Raw genomic sequence first — 14,724 nt, forward strand, 5'->3', positions numbered from 1 at the left:
AATCTCTTGATGAAGAGATTCTTGAGGCAAATCTCTTGATGAAGAGATTTTAGACTGGCTCTTAGAGCCTTGGGTTGCTCCTAATCCTGCCAGCAATGAGGTCGCCAATGCTGTAGCACTTTGCTCTGCTACGGTGTTGTCTAGTAATCACTTCATAAGAAGCTCACTCAGTGTTAAGTCTCCTTCTAGGGCTCTCTCGTGATCCATTCGGTTTCTGCCGGCTAAGTTCAGTACTCGTTGCACCTCATGCAACTTCGTGCTTTGCCTTTGACTCCTGGCCTCTGCTGGTCTCTATTGTATGCGGCTATGCTTTGCAATGGGGTAGCTTTCTCTCTTCTTCTAAGTCTGTCATGATAACATCTGTTGTCTGGCTGCGGTGCTCATAGCGGACATGCGCATCGTAGCTGCTAACCAAATGATGAATAGCCTCTGGGAAAATGCCTAAGTCGAGTTCCTCGTTAGACCTGCGCTCTGAATTTTCTTCTGCCATAGTCGAGTTCTCGTGCTCCACCAAGATATCGATGAGGTTGAGTAGATTTGTCAGATCCACTTTGTTGGCGCCGCTTACTTGGTCCTACTTTGTGTGTTGATGGTTTATCTCCGTTTGTGGGTTCTCTCCTATTCATGGGTTCCTTGAGTGGTTTATCAGAGTGAGTTCCTTGACTTATTAAATACAGTCCTCAATTTATCTCCACTCAATGCGCATGTTCTTTTTAGTGCACTTGTGCTCAATCAGGCTTTTAGTTTTCCTTAAGTGTACTTCAAGTGTGAAAATTCAAGGTGAGTGTGGCAGACAGCCTCTCATCGTCTTATACACCCTCGCTTCGTTTTGGGTGTGATAGGCTTTGTCGAACAATTCTTTGGCCGTCTTGACGGGACTTAGGGCTTTTCGGTTACGATGCCTTGCCCGTTTTTGGGTCCAATTAGGGTTTTATGGCTTAGCGAGTTGCCTCTAGGTCTCTAGGTTTCCAGGTCTCGCGACATCCCACTCAAACTGCTAAGTGGCTGTGCCTTACGATTTTGTCTATTCCGCGCGCCATAATCCAGTTTTGAGCATCAGGAGGGCTTGCGACTGTTTGCGCTGCTGAGCTCCAACTAGGTCAGGTCAATTTTTTGAAAAGCTGAGGCAAATACACTCGGACCAACTAGTCCGAATTGCAAGGGCCGAGTGGGTGACTCGGATGGGCCGAATCACATTGGTCCGAGGACAAAAACTTTTCACGAGCTGAGGTCCGAGTGGGTGACTCAGACGGGCCAAGTCAGGTGTTCGAGTTGGGTCTTGGGCCGAATGGTAGGGTCCGAGGGCCGATTCGGGTCTTGGGCCAAGTGGCCTACGATCCAAGTGTCAAGTTGGCCAAAGGGGCCGAATGCCGTCACTCGGACGGTCTGAGTGGACTATGGGTTGAGGGCCAATTAGGGTTTTCAGGTCGAGGCGGCCGAATGGCAAGGTCCGAGGGCCTAGTTTGGGACTCGGCCTAACAATGGCCACTCAAACAGGCCGAATGCTGCGCGATGAATGCCCCGCGATGACAATTTCGATCAAATGCCATGATTTAGGCAATCACTCCAAGCACAAACTTCCATATCCCAACTAAGGCACCAAGAGAAGTGATTGGTATACCTGGGGTGAGCGGTAGGCTCTTCGATAACGAGATCGAATCGAATCTTTGCGGGGGCTCTCTCTCTCTCTCTCTCTCTCTCTCTCTCTCTCTCTCTCTCTCTCTGCAATGGTTGCAAATGAGCTCTCCCTTGGCCTCTTGGCTCTTAAACCCCTTCCCGGGTAAGGTTTTGATACTCCCAATCACTCACTTGCTGACATTAAGCATCCCAAGCAAGCTTTTTTCCATTTTTTGCATGATTTATGCCCTGTTTTGCAACAATAAACCCTACCTTTTCCCTGTTCGATTTCCTAATCCTATTCTACACTAAATGCAACAAGAATCAAAAGCAACAAACTGAAATGATCTCTCCCCATTTTCCAATCATCAAACAAACAAAGTAATCCAAAATACTTACTTATTTTGAAGATCAAAACACCCAAACTTCCTACCTATCTCAAGCTTCGTTTCGGGGATGAATCCCTTACTTCAATGCTCGATATGAGGCACGCAAGCACTCAAGCTTGAATTCGTTGGTCCCGGGAACGAAATCAAAATGTGGGAGCTTTCATTCAACCGCCAAGACCCACGAACTGCTTATTGTTTCAAGCATTTCAAGTGAGCTCTAATGGCTATCTCTCACCTAGCCGACGCGTCGTCGATCCTACAAGTTTAGTGAGGTTACCTCGATGCCGACATGAGTTGCATTCTCTCTTGTACACATCGGTAGCTCCACGATACTAGATGCTAGCTCAAGCATCCTCAAGCCTCCTCCATCTCCAAGCTCCATCCACCATAGCCGCACGCGCAAGAGAAGAGAAGAGAAGAGAAGGGAAGAAGAGAAGAGGAGATGATGAAGAGCTTCACCCTCTTGATCCCTCACTCTCACACTCCCTCTCTCAAGAGCACACACAAGCAAGAAGAGGAGAAGAAGAGAAGAAAAGAAAAGCTCTTGTTAGCCACACACCAAAGAATGAGCTTCCATTCACTTTTTGAACTTTATACATACAAACCCTAAAAACCCTCATGGGTGCCCATCCCTTTTTACATGACCGGCCATTGTGGCAAGGTCCATTTTTCTAATTCCCTCTTATTGCTTCACGCCCTAAGCCTATACCCATCTATTCTTTTACAAGTGGCACAAGAGGGAGCCTAGCGCTCTTTTACAATAGTTTTTAGAGTTTTTGAGGTGCCTTTCATTTAAAATTACACTTTTGGCCCCAGCTTAGCTTTAGAGATTGCCTGCCTATCTTTGCTCTTTTTCCATCTTCTTCCTGCTTTTCCATTCATTCTTCCGCCTTCTTGGCTTGGGGTTAACAAAAAATGTTAGTAATATCAATTGCTTTTTAGGAAGGAACACAGAAATTGATGTAGAGGATAGATTCCATGCATCACATTGACAACTATGTTAAAATGTCTTATGGTTATGACTGCTTTTGGATTTATGAATGATGAATTATGGTTCTTATGATTGCGTGCTTACATAGACAGATGAGTTGAGGATTATGGTGGTTCGAGACGTTGGGGTCCCCAACCCAATGCTCCCTAACACTCTGCGGAGTGTGGAATAACTCATCTATGGGTAGGTGTCCTATGCTTGCAAGGGAGATAGGTGTTTTTTCTTTTTGATCACTCGAGCACCTGAGAGGGCAAAGGACCAAGTGTGGTAAGTGCCCCTACTATGTAGGATGGCTCCGGAGGCTCAGGGAAGCTTAGAGGGGCTCTGAGCCAGTAAATTCCCTATTGATCACACGGATGGAGTGCCATCACATATAGCCCAATGCCGAGGGATTAGAAGGTCTTATCCTAGGCTGGATAGTGTCTTTTCCTGCGGAAAGACGGTTTTTTACCACTCTGTTGAGTGATGATTTTGGATGTTATTATAAAATGCAGTATCTGATTTTCTAAATTGTTTGTTATGTGCTAAAGATTAAGTTTAATGAACCTAGTTTAACAGAGTAATAAAAGGAAGCTGATTTTATATATCCAAACATTGTGGTAGTATGCTTTGCTAATTAGAAAACTAAGTAAACCCTATCAAGAAAAGTGGGAGGCTTCGATCCTTGACGATTGGACGCCTATGGCTGGGTGGACCCAATAAGTCGGGTAACTTTTCATCGACACTAGATAGAGTTGATTAAATCATGACCCTCCAAATATGGGTAGGATTAGTTACCAAGTTTAACACTATTTTAGGGGGGCAGAGCTAAGATTTTACCTTATGTGTAGGGGGATTGAGTTACACTCTCTCCCGTCTCTCACTCTCTTTGAACCAAGTGTGATGTTAACCTCACTCCTACCTTTGATTGATTACAAAGTGGTCTTTGTTATGTGAGTGTTAGACACTGGGGATTCATTAGTAGTAGTAATGAGATGTCACTTGCGTGCAAGAAATATATGAAAATGCTCCTTATCTACCCCCTATTTAAGGGACCTTCCCTGAAATAACCCCCCTCCCTTGACGATTGGACGCCTATAGCTGGGTGGACCCAATAAGTCGGGTAACTTTCCATCGACACTAGATAGAGTTGATTAAATCGTGACCCTCCGAATATGGGTAGGATTAGTTACCAAGTTTAACATTTGGATTATATAAAACGAGTATGAGTTTCTAATTAATCTACACATGTGCATATGCACATGTTTGCACATACACACATACACATGTACACACACACATTGCACATGTACATGTGCACATGTATAGATTGCCCATGCATGTGTGCACGTGTGCGCGTGTGCGCGCGCGTGCGCGCACACACACACACACACACATGTAAGTTAAATGAAAAGCTCATGGCATTGATCACTCATTATCTTTGTAAAATTCTAATCACATTAGAGTAATATCAAACCATTCACTTTTTCTAGATTTGAGTAATAAACTTAACAATCACAATACATATTTCACATTTGCATGTATAAATACACCACCTCTAGCTCCTATGGCAGATGTCTATTGGCTTCACCAAAAGGAGGAAACCTAAAGGGTTTTAACTTACAATTTTTTAACTTTTATAATCCAAATTCCTCTATGTTTAATTTTGTTAGATTTGTTTAGAAACTCTATCCCAGGGTATTATTAGCTTCTTCAAATGCACAATATGCTCAAATTGTCCAAGGTGATTATATATCACTTGGCATTGTAGTAGGTTAAATATTATAGCCATATTAAAGCTATGGTATTGCTATATTATTATTTGGCCAATTTTATTTTATTGATGACCATGTGGTTCCCTCAACTCAACTAAGTCTTTATACCCTACTCAACTCTTATTTTGGAAGGCCCTCATTTTACATTAGCTTTTTGCTTGCATTTTGTTAACTAAAATTATGCATGAATCTTTTTTCAACTTTTGATTACTCAATCTAATTTTGTCCTAGTGCTTATATATACATGCATAAGATCCTTTATCTTGGCATTGAGACATTGAACCTTCTTTTCACCTTTAGAAATGATGGCATCAACATATCTAAACCCTTCAACTCTCCATAAATCTAAGGCATTACAAGGGATTGAACATCATAAGGACTTTGTATGGACTTTTCATATTATACCAACAAAAAATCCAATTTTAACATCTGCATTTAGTGCTATATGTTTTGGTTTCAAGGTAGCTTCCAAAAATAACATTAGAATTTTAAGAAAAAATGAAAAATGATTATGATTATCAACTTAAAGGCAAGTTAAATTAAGTTGAAGTAGCTAAGTGGTAATTACATTTGACCCCAAAATTTGGGTTACATTTGATATGCATGCCATACATAAGCTACATCATCTTGGGAGTCAACAAGGTATTGATAACTTGAGGGATAGTCAACGCTCTTGTGGGTTTCAACATGTAAAAGTGTTGACGTGCCCTCAAAGGTGTGGAATATATAATGAGTTGCTTGCAACAATTCAAACCACTCCTACATTTGGCAGTGGGTTGGTTTGAAGCAATGCATGCAACATGTATGAAATGTGATGTTGATGTGTATGAGTGTGAGAACAATTACATTTGAATTCTCCTCCTATGTACGTACCCCTTCACTAGACGAGGTATCATATCTAATTTTCCTAGTAATGGTAAGATGTGGATCCTAAAAGAAATAAGTGAGTGGGTAAGGGTGTGTGAGATCATATGGTTGTGCTAGGTGTTGAAAGGAGAGCACTCTTAATGCGTAAGACAGTAGATGAGATGAGGTTGTTAACAGTGGCTACAGAGCCAAGGGAGAGCTTCGCAGTGGGAACATGATCAACCAAGATTTGAAAAGCAACAGTTAGGAGTGAGCCGGGTGAGTTGGGCACACAATCTAGTTGAGCATTTGTTGCACCATTGTTTGGATGAAGGTGATGATGGTGGTGATGATGTTGTGGCTTATCTGGTAGAATGGAGAAGCCTGAGGGTAACAGTGCCACACAATCGGGATCTCCTCCATTCAATACTGCACTCATGGCTGCCACATCCACAGGGGCATATACTACCATTGAGCATGTCTCATCAGAGATGCACTCTTGCAAGATGAGCATGTTGGGCTGATTGGAGCTTACAACCTGAATATTTTCAACAAATATAGTCATATAACAATATTTGTGTCAATTAGTAACACTACATGCTTAATTACAAGGTTTAAAGATAGGACAAGGTAACTCACATTTACACGAAGAAGAGAGACATGGTTGTTGGTTGGGTCTTGGCCTTTGAATCCCAAATGGACTATCTCCTCCACAACACCCATATTAGACAGGATGTCCCACTGCATCCATAATTAAAAATGATCATGGGAAGTACTTATCAAGCATATAATCTTAGGAAAAACAAATGGTGACCAAAATCAATTTCTAGGCTTTCAATATTAATAGCAATATATGAATGTATAAATACGCTTGTCTCTTAATATGGTTTCACACCCAATCTTCAAAGTAGCTTGTTTTATTTGACTAGACAAAATAACATTAAGTAGAAACACAAACTTAGCTCATAAGATGTTAATTGAATAAGCTAAGATGCCCAAATCAACATTGAAGAGTAGAAGCTGATGAAAAAACAAAAAATGCCTATTTGTTATATGAGCCAATAATATATACAAAGTAAATATAAGATAATATGTTATGCTATAGTCATCTTATAATAGTAGTAACAATGACAATAATGATGATAGCAATATGATAAATAAAAATCAATAGCAATGACAATAATAAATAATAAAGGTGGTGATAATAGTCATAATGGAAATAATAGACACAACAATAGTAGGATAGCAATAACAATCGTGGCAATGACAAGAATGGTGATGGTGATAACAATAATAGTCACAATAGCAATAACACCAAGAATAATCATGATAGCAATAACAATGACAATAATAATAAGAATGGTAACCACGATGATAATGATGAACAATCATGATTACAATAACAATAATGATAAGAATGATGATGATAGAACTTAATGTATGACGAGAAGAATAATAATAGAGTTGAATAATTATAGTAATACCAACAATAGAACTTAGCAATACTAGCCATGATAAGCCGAAAGTGTAGGTAATACCTCGTTTCTGAAGCGCTCGTCTTTAAGGAATGCAAAGACGCGAGAGGGAGGCAAGGGCAGCCAGATGGAGGTGGCGGCGCAGAGGACGATGCCCGGGGGCCGGCCTGGGTCGTCCACACTCTTCTTTATCAGAACGCGGACGTCCTCTGAGGATGATGATGCTCCTCCTCCTCCATTGCTGCTGATCGCTGCAGTAGTACTAACTGCTGATGATGATGATGATCTCGTGCTGCTGCCAGCCGAGAGAGTGATCCATTTATGGGCTATGGATGCGCTCACTCCCCCGCAGAAATTGTTTGTCATCCTCTCGGCCAGCTTCAGCAAGCTTTTCCGACCCTCCCATGTCGGAGTTACTGCACATACCATGATCATTCCATCACCCACAAGATTAAGTACGTTACGAGTGAGTGTAACTTTGGTCAAAATATCATGTCATAAGCGCATGCTTAGGGTAATGGTTTCCTTTGGCTGTTCAAGCTTTAAAAATTTACCCCAACTAATAAGTTCTACATGTATTTTATACGAAGAGATAATTTGGAAATGTGTAACCTCTCTCTCTCTCTCTCTCTCTCCCTCTCTCTCTCTCTCTCAATCAATCAATCAATCAATCAAGTGGGTTGTAGCCACTTGTTTTTATCAACCCCTTGACCTAGGTCCTAATTTCCCTTTTTACTATTGTGCAGATGTAGGTATTGAACTCAATACCATCTTGTCACCATGCGTTCAACTTAGCCAATTGAGTTATAGCCAATTGGATGCACACATATGCACGTGGAGTTATAGCCAATTGCATGCTCTCTCTCTCTCTCTCTCTCTCTCTCTCTCTCTCTCTCTCTCTCTCTCTCTCTCTCTCAATGCAAGTGTTGTAGGCCTCATGCATACTTGTATAACTAATAAGTTAGTGGTTAGAAAAAATAGAGTAAAAAATGATCTAAGTAGAGCACCACACTCATTTCTCATTCACAAATCTTTTTATGAATTCTTACCAAATCTACATATAAAATATACAAGTTACTTCATTTATCATTTTCAATGTCCCCAAGGTCTATTGTTAAGATAAATCATTTTGCAAATCTTCATTGAATCATATGTAAAAATTTCTAAGATTCACTAATCTTACTTCAAAAATATTGATGGAGTAGCTCTAATTTGAACACCAATTTTGGTTCATTGAAGAAAACATATTTCAACTGACAAATGTTTTCCACTAAGTCATCATTGGTCAACACATTCTTCTCTCGAACTAGAAATGTAGAGTGTATTCAATCATCCAAACTTAGCAATGCTCTGCTATTAGATTCATACCAAGTTTGTTAATTTAACATACACCCCACATCATACTCCTAACACATCATTACCATGACAAGTCAATGGCTTCTTTTTTACAATGCCTTTTAGCAACAAAATTGGTTTATTAGAAAAGGCATATCTCTCTTTGAGTTTAATTGGTAAATCGTGGGGTTTGGGAAAAGAGGACTTCACTTCATTTTAGGTTTTCTCGGACTTTAGAAATGACCTTCTCAAAATGGTTTTAGAATAGAAAACACCTCTTCAAAAGTACACAGGTTTAGTTTACTTATGAAAACTTAAAGAAAAAGCTAGCTCAAATTGTGATTTTTTCACACATCGATGTAAGATGGGAAGGATTCATTTGTGCATCATTAATGGGGAAAACATCCCAAAATCAAAAAATAGAGACAAAACTAATCCTAATATGGCTTGATTAATTTTTCACTTCTACAAGGCATGAATTATAAGTAAAGTTAGGGATGGAAAGATGTTGCATGCAAGGATATTTGTTAATGTCAATTATGCTTGATGGCCTTGATTACATTTTCTAGAGAGGGTTTCCTAACTGCTATAATACACTGGCACAAGTCTTTGTGCAACGTCCAACTACCCATGGTTTATATCAAAACTATGTGAGTTTTTAATGAAATTATAACCAAGTAACTTCTTGAAACCATTTACGAGTATAATTGGCCAAATGTTATGGTGCCAAATAGAAGTGCAATAGTTAAATAAAATCAATGAAAATAGTCTCATGTTCTAAGAATTTCTTAAGGTTATCGATATGTAGTACCTAGATCCCTTGAAGAGGGAATGTCATCATGGGGGGCAAGGAGAGCTGAGTTACGTTCACAGTGGTGGCGCAAAGCGGCCATCCAACGTTGGGCTCCAAAGGGTAAGCCACTCCTCAGCAAATGCTCATACAAGGTGCTACGTTGCTGCAATCCCCCCCTAACATCGTCAAGGACCTCAAAGTGCTCTACCCATGTCACCTGCATGCCATAAGATTAGGTTGTTGATTAGCAATCACAATTATCACACGTAGGTTCATTGGCATTGGCAGGTTAAGGAATGATGAAGAACCTTTGAATAACAGCTTGTGGAGGCGTCTTCTATAATGCAACCGGAGGGTCGCCTCTTGCACCGAGACAAGGCGGAGGGCGAGGAGGTGGAACGCATGAGGCTGTCCACCGACACGTCAACGACCACCCATAACTGCCTGTTGACTATGCGTTTGCAGTAGCGCACGAAGTAGCTCTCCCTCGTTGAGACAACGGGAGACGGCATCTGCAACTCCGCGTACATCTGCCATCATATAATTTGCAACCTTAATTATCGAAAAAATCATTAATCAATATTAATCTCCCATTAAGCCATGATCACATTAACTGAAAGTACGTATCTAATTATATTATACCAGCTGCATGGCCCCATCCGGGCTGCCACCAACCCCGTGCGACAGAACTTCCACAGGAAGAGCTTTGCACACTATCGAAGAGAACAAGTCCGTCCACCGATTCTGTAGTAATTTTTAGAAAGCTTACCGTAAGAAAAAGATGACAGAGAGAAAGCGAGACAGCCTGACTCTCGAGAAAATAGATAATCCATTCCTTCTTTCTTTTCACTGGGCATAGTATAACAGAGAGAAGTCATATCATGTCAAAATGATAACAGCATCAACAAAGCAACCCCTTAATAGTATCAATTCCAATCAGATCGCATACCTCCAAAATCTAGCCTGGCATGGCAAGCCCCGGCTGGTTTCTTTTATTCATGTTCTAATTTTGATGGTTAATGAGAGAAATAATCTTCTTGTGTGAATTTCGATCATAATTAATAAAAAGGAAAACTTAATACTTTGAGAGGGGGAAAAACAGAAACGGAACAAGAAGAAGAGAAAGAAAGAGACTGTAGCTACAAAGTGCTAGCTAACTAGGACTTCAAGCTGACAGCTAGATCACCTAACTACCCATTGCCATAGCAACATATGCTTTTAAAAAATGACGACAATTGTCAATAATAATAATAATGATGTATGATGACCATGATGATAATAAACGCACCACATCCATGAGAGCTTCAACGAGTGAAGCAGCGTTCATCATGACGAGGCCTGTGTGCCTTGAGCTCTCGGTTCTGTGGCTATGGCTGGCGTTGTAGCTGACCATGAGAGGGGAAGAATTAGGGAACCTCTGCAGATACTGGTCAGGGTCCAGCACCTCCATGCCCGTGTTAGTGTCCAGCACCCACAGCGGCTCGCTCGCTTGGGCTATCTGGATCAGCTCTTCCATAGCCGCAGCTGCGACCTCTGCTACCACGGGCTTCTCGCTGTCGGGCAGGCCCAGCTGCCGTGCCACGACATTGATATTACCGCTATTATGGTGCTCGCTTAATGCATGCAGACCGGGCTGGTGAGAGAAATTAGAAACTGCCAGGAGCTCCATCTCTCCTGATGAGCTGTTATAAGCAGTATTGCTAGGGTTGTAAGTAGATAGAGGCAGCAGAGAAGTAGTGGTAGCTGTGCTGTTGTTGTTGATAAGACTGGACTGGGCGGGTGATGGCGACGGTGTGGAGCCAGTGAAGGTGGAAATCGGACGGCCGATGTGCTTTGCTGCGATTGTAGAAATGCGATCAATCTGCATTAATCATGTAGTAATTGGATAGATTAGCATGGTGTAAGCACAGGATCTAAGCTAATAATTGGAGAAAGTAGCCTTGAAGTGCTGGGTTCAAGTTACAAATTTAAAATATGTCGTTTGACGTGACTGCCGTTTTGAAAGAAATCATTCAAGTTGGCCATGCAGTTCCGGTGCTATTCATTTTTATTTGCTCTTAGAAAGTGTGTAAAAATTTATCCGTAGCTACAGTACCTTGGGGCACCTACCCTATTGGCATTACTTATATAAGCATATCGATTAGACCAACTAGGACGACTGACAAATGCGCCCTAATATTCAAACACGGTACAAGGGCTTAAGCTGGCATATTTGATGCTGCAGATTTTTCTAATGTTACTATTAACCTGGCATATTTGACGCCAGTGATTTTTCTAATGTTACTATTAATACCAGTCAACAATCTCACGTCGGACCCGCTGATTAATGTTAGTAGTTGGATTTCGACTAAATTAATATTTAATAGATGAACGCCACGTAGGATCAAACCTCCTCTCTCAGCCTAACGTTCTCGATGCGGAGCTGCTGCTCGTCAAACGACACGTCAGCGAGGCTGGCGGGCCCACCGCAGCTGGGGCATGCCACGTTGGCGATGGCGTCGCGCAAAGCGAGGTTCTCCGTCCTGAGCTTCTCGTTCTCGTTTCGCAGGAATGCGTTGTCATGGCGCTCATGCTGGGCCTGCAACAATAATACAATTGCAGTGACATTTTATGATATATTTTTTTACAATATCAGGATATATTTACGTATGTATCAGCACCAATGATGCATGCAACTGCAGTTAAATATTGTGATATATTTTTACAATGTCGGGATATATTTACCTATGTATCAGCTCCAATGACGTATGCAATTGCAGTGACATTTTATGATATATTTTTACAATATCAGGATACATTTACGTATGTATCAGCTCCAATGACATATGCAATTGCAGTTAAATATTGTGATATATTACGTGTGTATCAGCATATATATGTATGTATGTATATATCAGCACTCTGCGACTGATATTCTTATATAAGCAGTATAATTAAATGCAAATGCTCATCTGGTGATTATACAAAACTGGATATGGTGTGTGAAAATCGAAATAATAATCCACACATTACTATCTCTTCATAATTTGAAGATACCCAAAATTGCTACCTTCACTTGCGTCCTCTTGTTTTGAAACCAGAATTTGACCTGCCGAGGGTCCAGCTTCAATTCCCGGCTCAGCTCCAGCCTCTGCTTCTCATCTGGATGGGGGCACTCCTTAAATACCCTAACTCAACAACCACTATACCAATAAGCTACTAAAATAGTGAATCCGGATAGACACGAGCAGCAAGATCAATATCAGTATTAGCATATAAGTACGTCCATTTAATGTAGTAGGCTCCAAGAGATTTGATTAACAAGCTGGAGCAAACCTTTCCATCTCCTGGATTTGGTGCTGGGAATGGCGATGGTATCTTTTCTTGGTCGGGCGATGGTGCAGGTCTTGATCCACCTGGTCTTCCCCGGCAGAGATCGCGTCTGGATTAATGTCGCTGCTGGACTTGCTCTCATACTCGTCTGCATCCTTCATCTGCATCTGCATGTTGGCCATGTTCATGCCCATCTGCATATTGCTGTGATTATTGTGCAATAATTGCTCGCTATCTGCGCTTTGGGCGGAATCTCGACTATAAATGGGGCCTTGATCCTGTAGCAAGCATGAACTAATGAATTCTCTTAGCTATAGATTTTTGGGACTTACATTTAATCTTCTTAAACCCTAACAAGTGCTCTAATGTTTGCAACAAATACAAATGGTCCTTCTTGATGGTTCCCATACGGAAGTAACATCAATAATTTGCATTGTAAACACGATATTTCGCCGGTTCAAACAATATTACCAGCGCAAGTGTTAATCCGGAGGACGACGTGTAGTTCATCGTGTTCATTGGCAACGGAGACATGAGCTTGCCTGAAGTCACCCTGAGATCACTAGAAGGCATACTCATTGCAGGAATTGGTGTTAGATCTAAATCAGACTAAATAAAACAACCTATAGATGCAGGAGCATCTTCATAGATGAGAATGATGCGGATGGAAGCTTTCCAAGATGGCAGCTGCTATTTAAGCCGAGATCACTTGCATTACTGCTGCATCAATGGCACACCGAGTCAAAGTTGTAGAGGCAACTGAATGTAAGTATTTTAGTATCTTTAGGGTTTTAGAGCTGTGGAAAGCTACATATGCCATACAATAGAAATCTAAGAAGGGCCAGCTAAGGCAAGTCTATTGTCAGTATACCTAGAGGAGGAGGCGTAGGCCCTTATAACAATATGAGCATTGGAAGACATGAAGCGCAGTTGGGTCTATAAATGGTGTAATATTTGTTAGAGAGAGAGAGAGAGAGAGATTGATTAGAATACATGAGGGTCTCGCTCCAATATTGTCTCTGTAGAGTTGCCAGGGCTACGGTCATGATCGATATAACTAACTCATCAGACAACTCGAGATGTTAGCCCAGAGGCTTTAAGGCCGCCGGGGGTGTGAAAGCCTTTAATTCCTGCCCTGGAGCGCAAACCAGCTCTACGTGATATATATATATATATATATATATATAGGCCCGGCCCACTGTATGATTTATTTCACGTTTGTGGCTTCCTAGGTTTTAACAGCTATCCTTACTGGAGATTATAATTTTTTAAAACCTTACCGTTTGGCCTACGAAGTAGGGATTATTATCTCCCTTTCCATCTCTTTTCGTTTGTAAACGAAGGTAATTTAAGAGAAACAATAAGCATTGTCTACGAGCGCGGGGGGGCGCGGGAGGGCGTTCGACAGGGTAAAAGGTGAGCGGTAAAATCATGGCGCAAATTATATTGTCTCCAAAAACGGAGGCGATATAAAACTTAAGGACGTACTATTCGATTGGGGCAACTTTCGTAATGCTGCGTCGTGCGAGACCATTAAATGGCCGGGCGGACAGCAGGCCAGGGAAAAAGGTGCGTGGAGAAGGGGGGGGGGGGGGGGCATTCGAAGGTGTACGTGATTGATTTATATGGGGCTCATGCTTCCCCCTCTGTGTGTGTGTCGAGAGAGAGAGAGAGAGAGAGCGCATCCGTCCCGCGTATCTCCCTTTCTGCACGCTCCGAATCAAACAGCTCACGTTACCCCCGCCACACCAGCTGCGCTTTTTACAGTGCTCGCAGCCAGCCAAAATCTGAAAGAGGAAGGAAGGATAAAAGCACATTTCTTTTTACCCGCAACCCTCCCTCCTTTTTACCATCCCAAGAATTTATCGCACCACCCCCACCCGCACGAGGCCCCCGTGAAAGTACCACCACGTCATCCGCCTGCCACGTCCCCTAAACCTACGTTCAAGTTTCCAGCACCCAAATCAAAGGTCAGGCCCGGCTCACTGACTCCCCGGGCAGAGTTCACGAAACACCGAGGTTTGTTATTTGTTATTCGTAAGAGCCCAGTCGCACCCAGGGTTAGTCGCACTCTCAACACGGGCCGCTAGCTAGCTCAATGCTAGCGGGGAGCAGGCGCTCCTTGAAATATGATCCGTTGTTGTGAGTCAGCTTTTTGTCATCTTCACGCATGGAGTCAATTAATCATATTTTAGTCTTTTCTTTTTTGTTT

The 14,724-nt window shown here is 41.8% G+C and overlaps 1 protein-coding gene across 1 annotated transcript; it reads right to left on the minus strand.

Annotated features, from left to right (window-relative positions):
- Positions 1 to 5,279: 5,279 nt before the first annotated feature.
- On the minus strand, positions 5,280 to 13,536 carry LOC148040397 (homeobox-leucine zipper protein HDG2-like). The gene is made up of 11 exons (XM_087699171.1): positions 12,984 to 13,536; positions 12,516 to 12,790; positions 12,250 to 12,367; positions 11,590 to 11,778; positions 10,489 to 11,061; positions 9,843 to 9,944; positions 9,509 to 9,730; positions 9,219 to 9,417; positions 7,136 to 7,488; positions 6,237 to 6,338; positions 5,280 to 6,135 (listed from the first exon to the last, which is right to left on the minus strand). The coding sequence occupies exons 1-11, from the start codon at positions 13,089 to 13,091 to the stop codon at positions 5,719 to 5,721; spliced, it is 2,658 nt and encodes an 885-aa protein (XP_087555297.1). The 5' UTR covers positions 13,092 to 13,536; the 3' UTR covers positions 5,280 to 5,718.
- Between the last annotated feature and the right edge of the window lie 1,188 nt (positions 13,537 to 14,724).

Source organism: Lygodium microphyllum, chromosome 2 (assembly GCF_053477565.2).
Source record: "Lygodium microphyllum isolate KBCC chromosome 2, Lygodium_microphyllum_v1.1.10, whole genome shotgun sequence".
Lineage (NCBI taxonomy): Eukaryota > Viridiplantae > Streptophyta > Polypodiopsida > Schizaeales > Lygodiaceae > Lygodium > Lygodium microphyllum.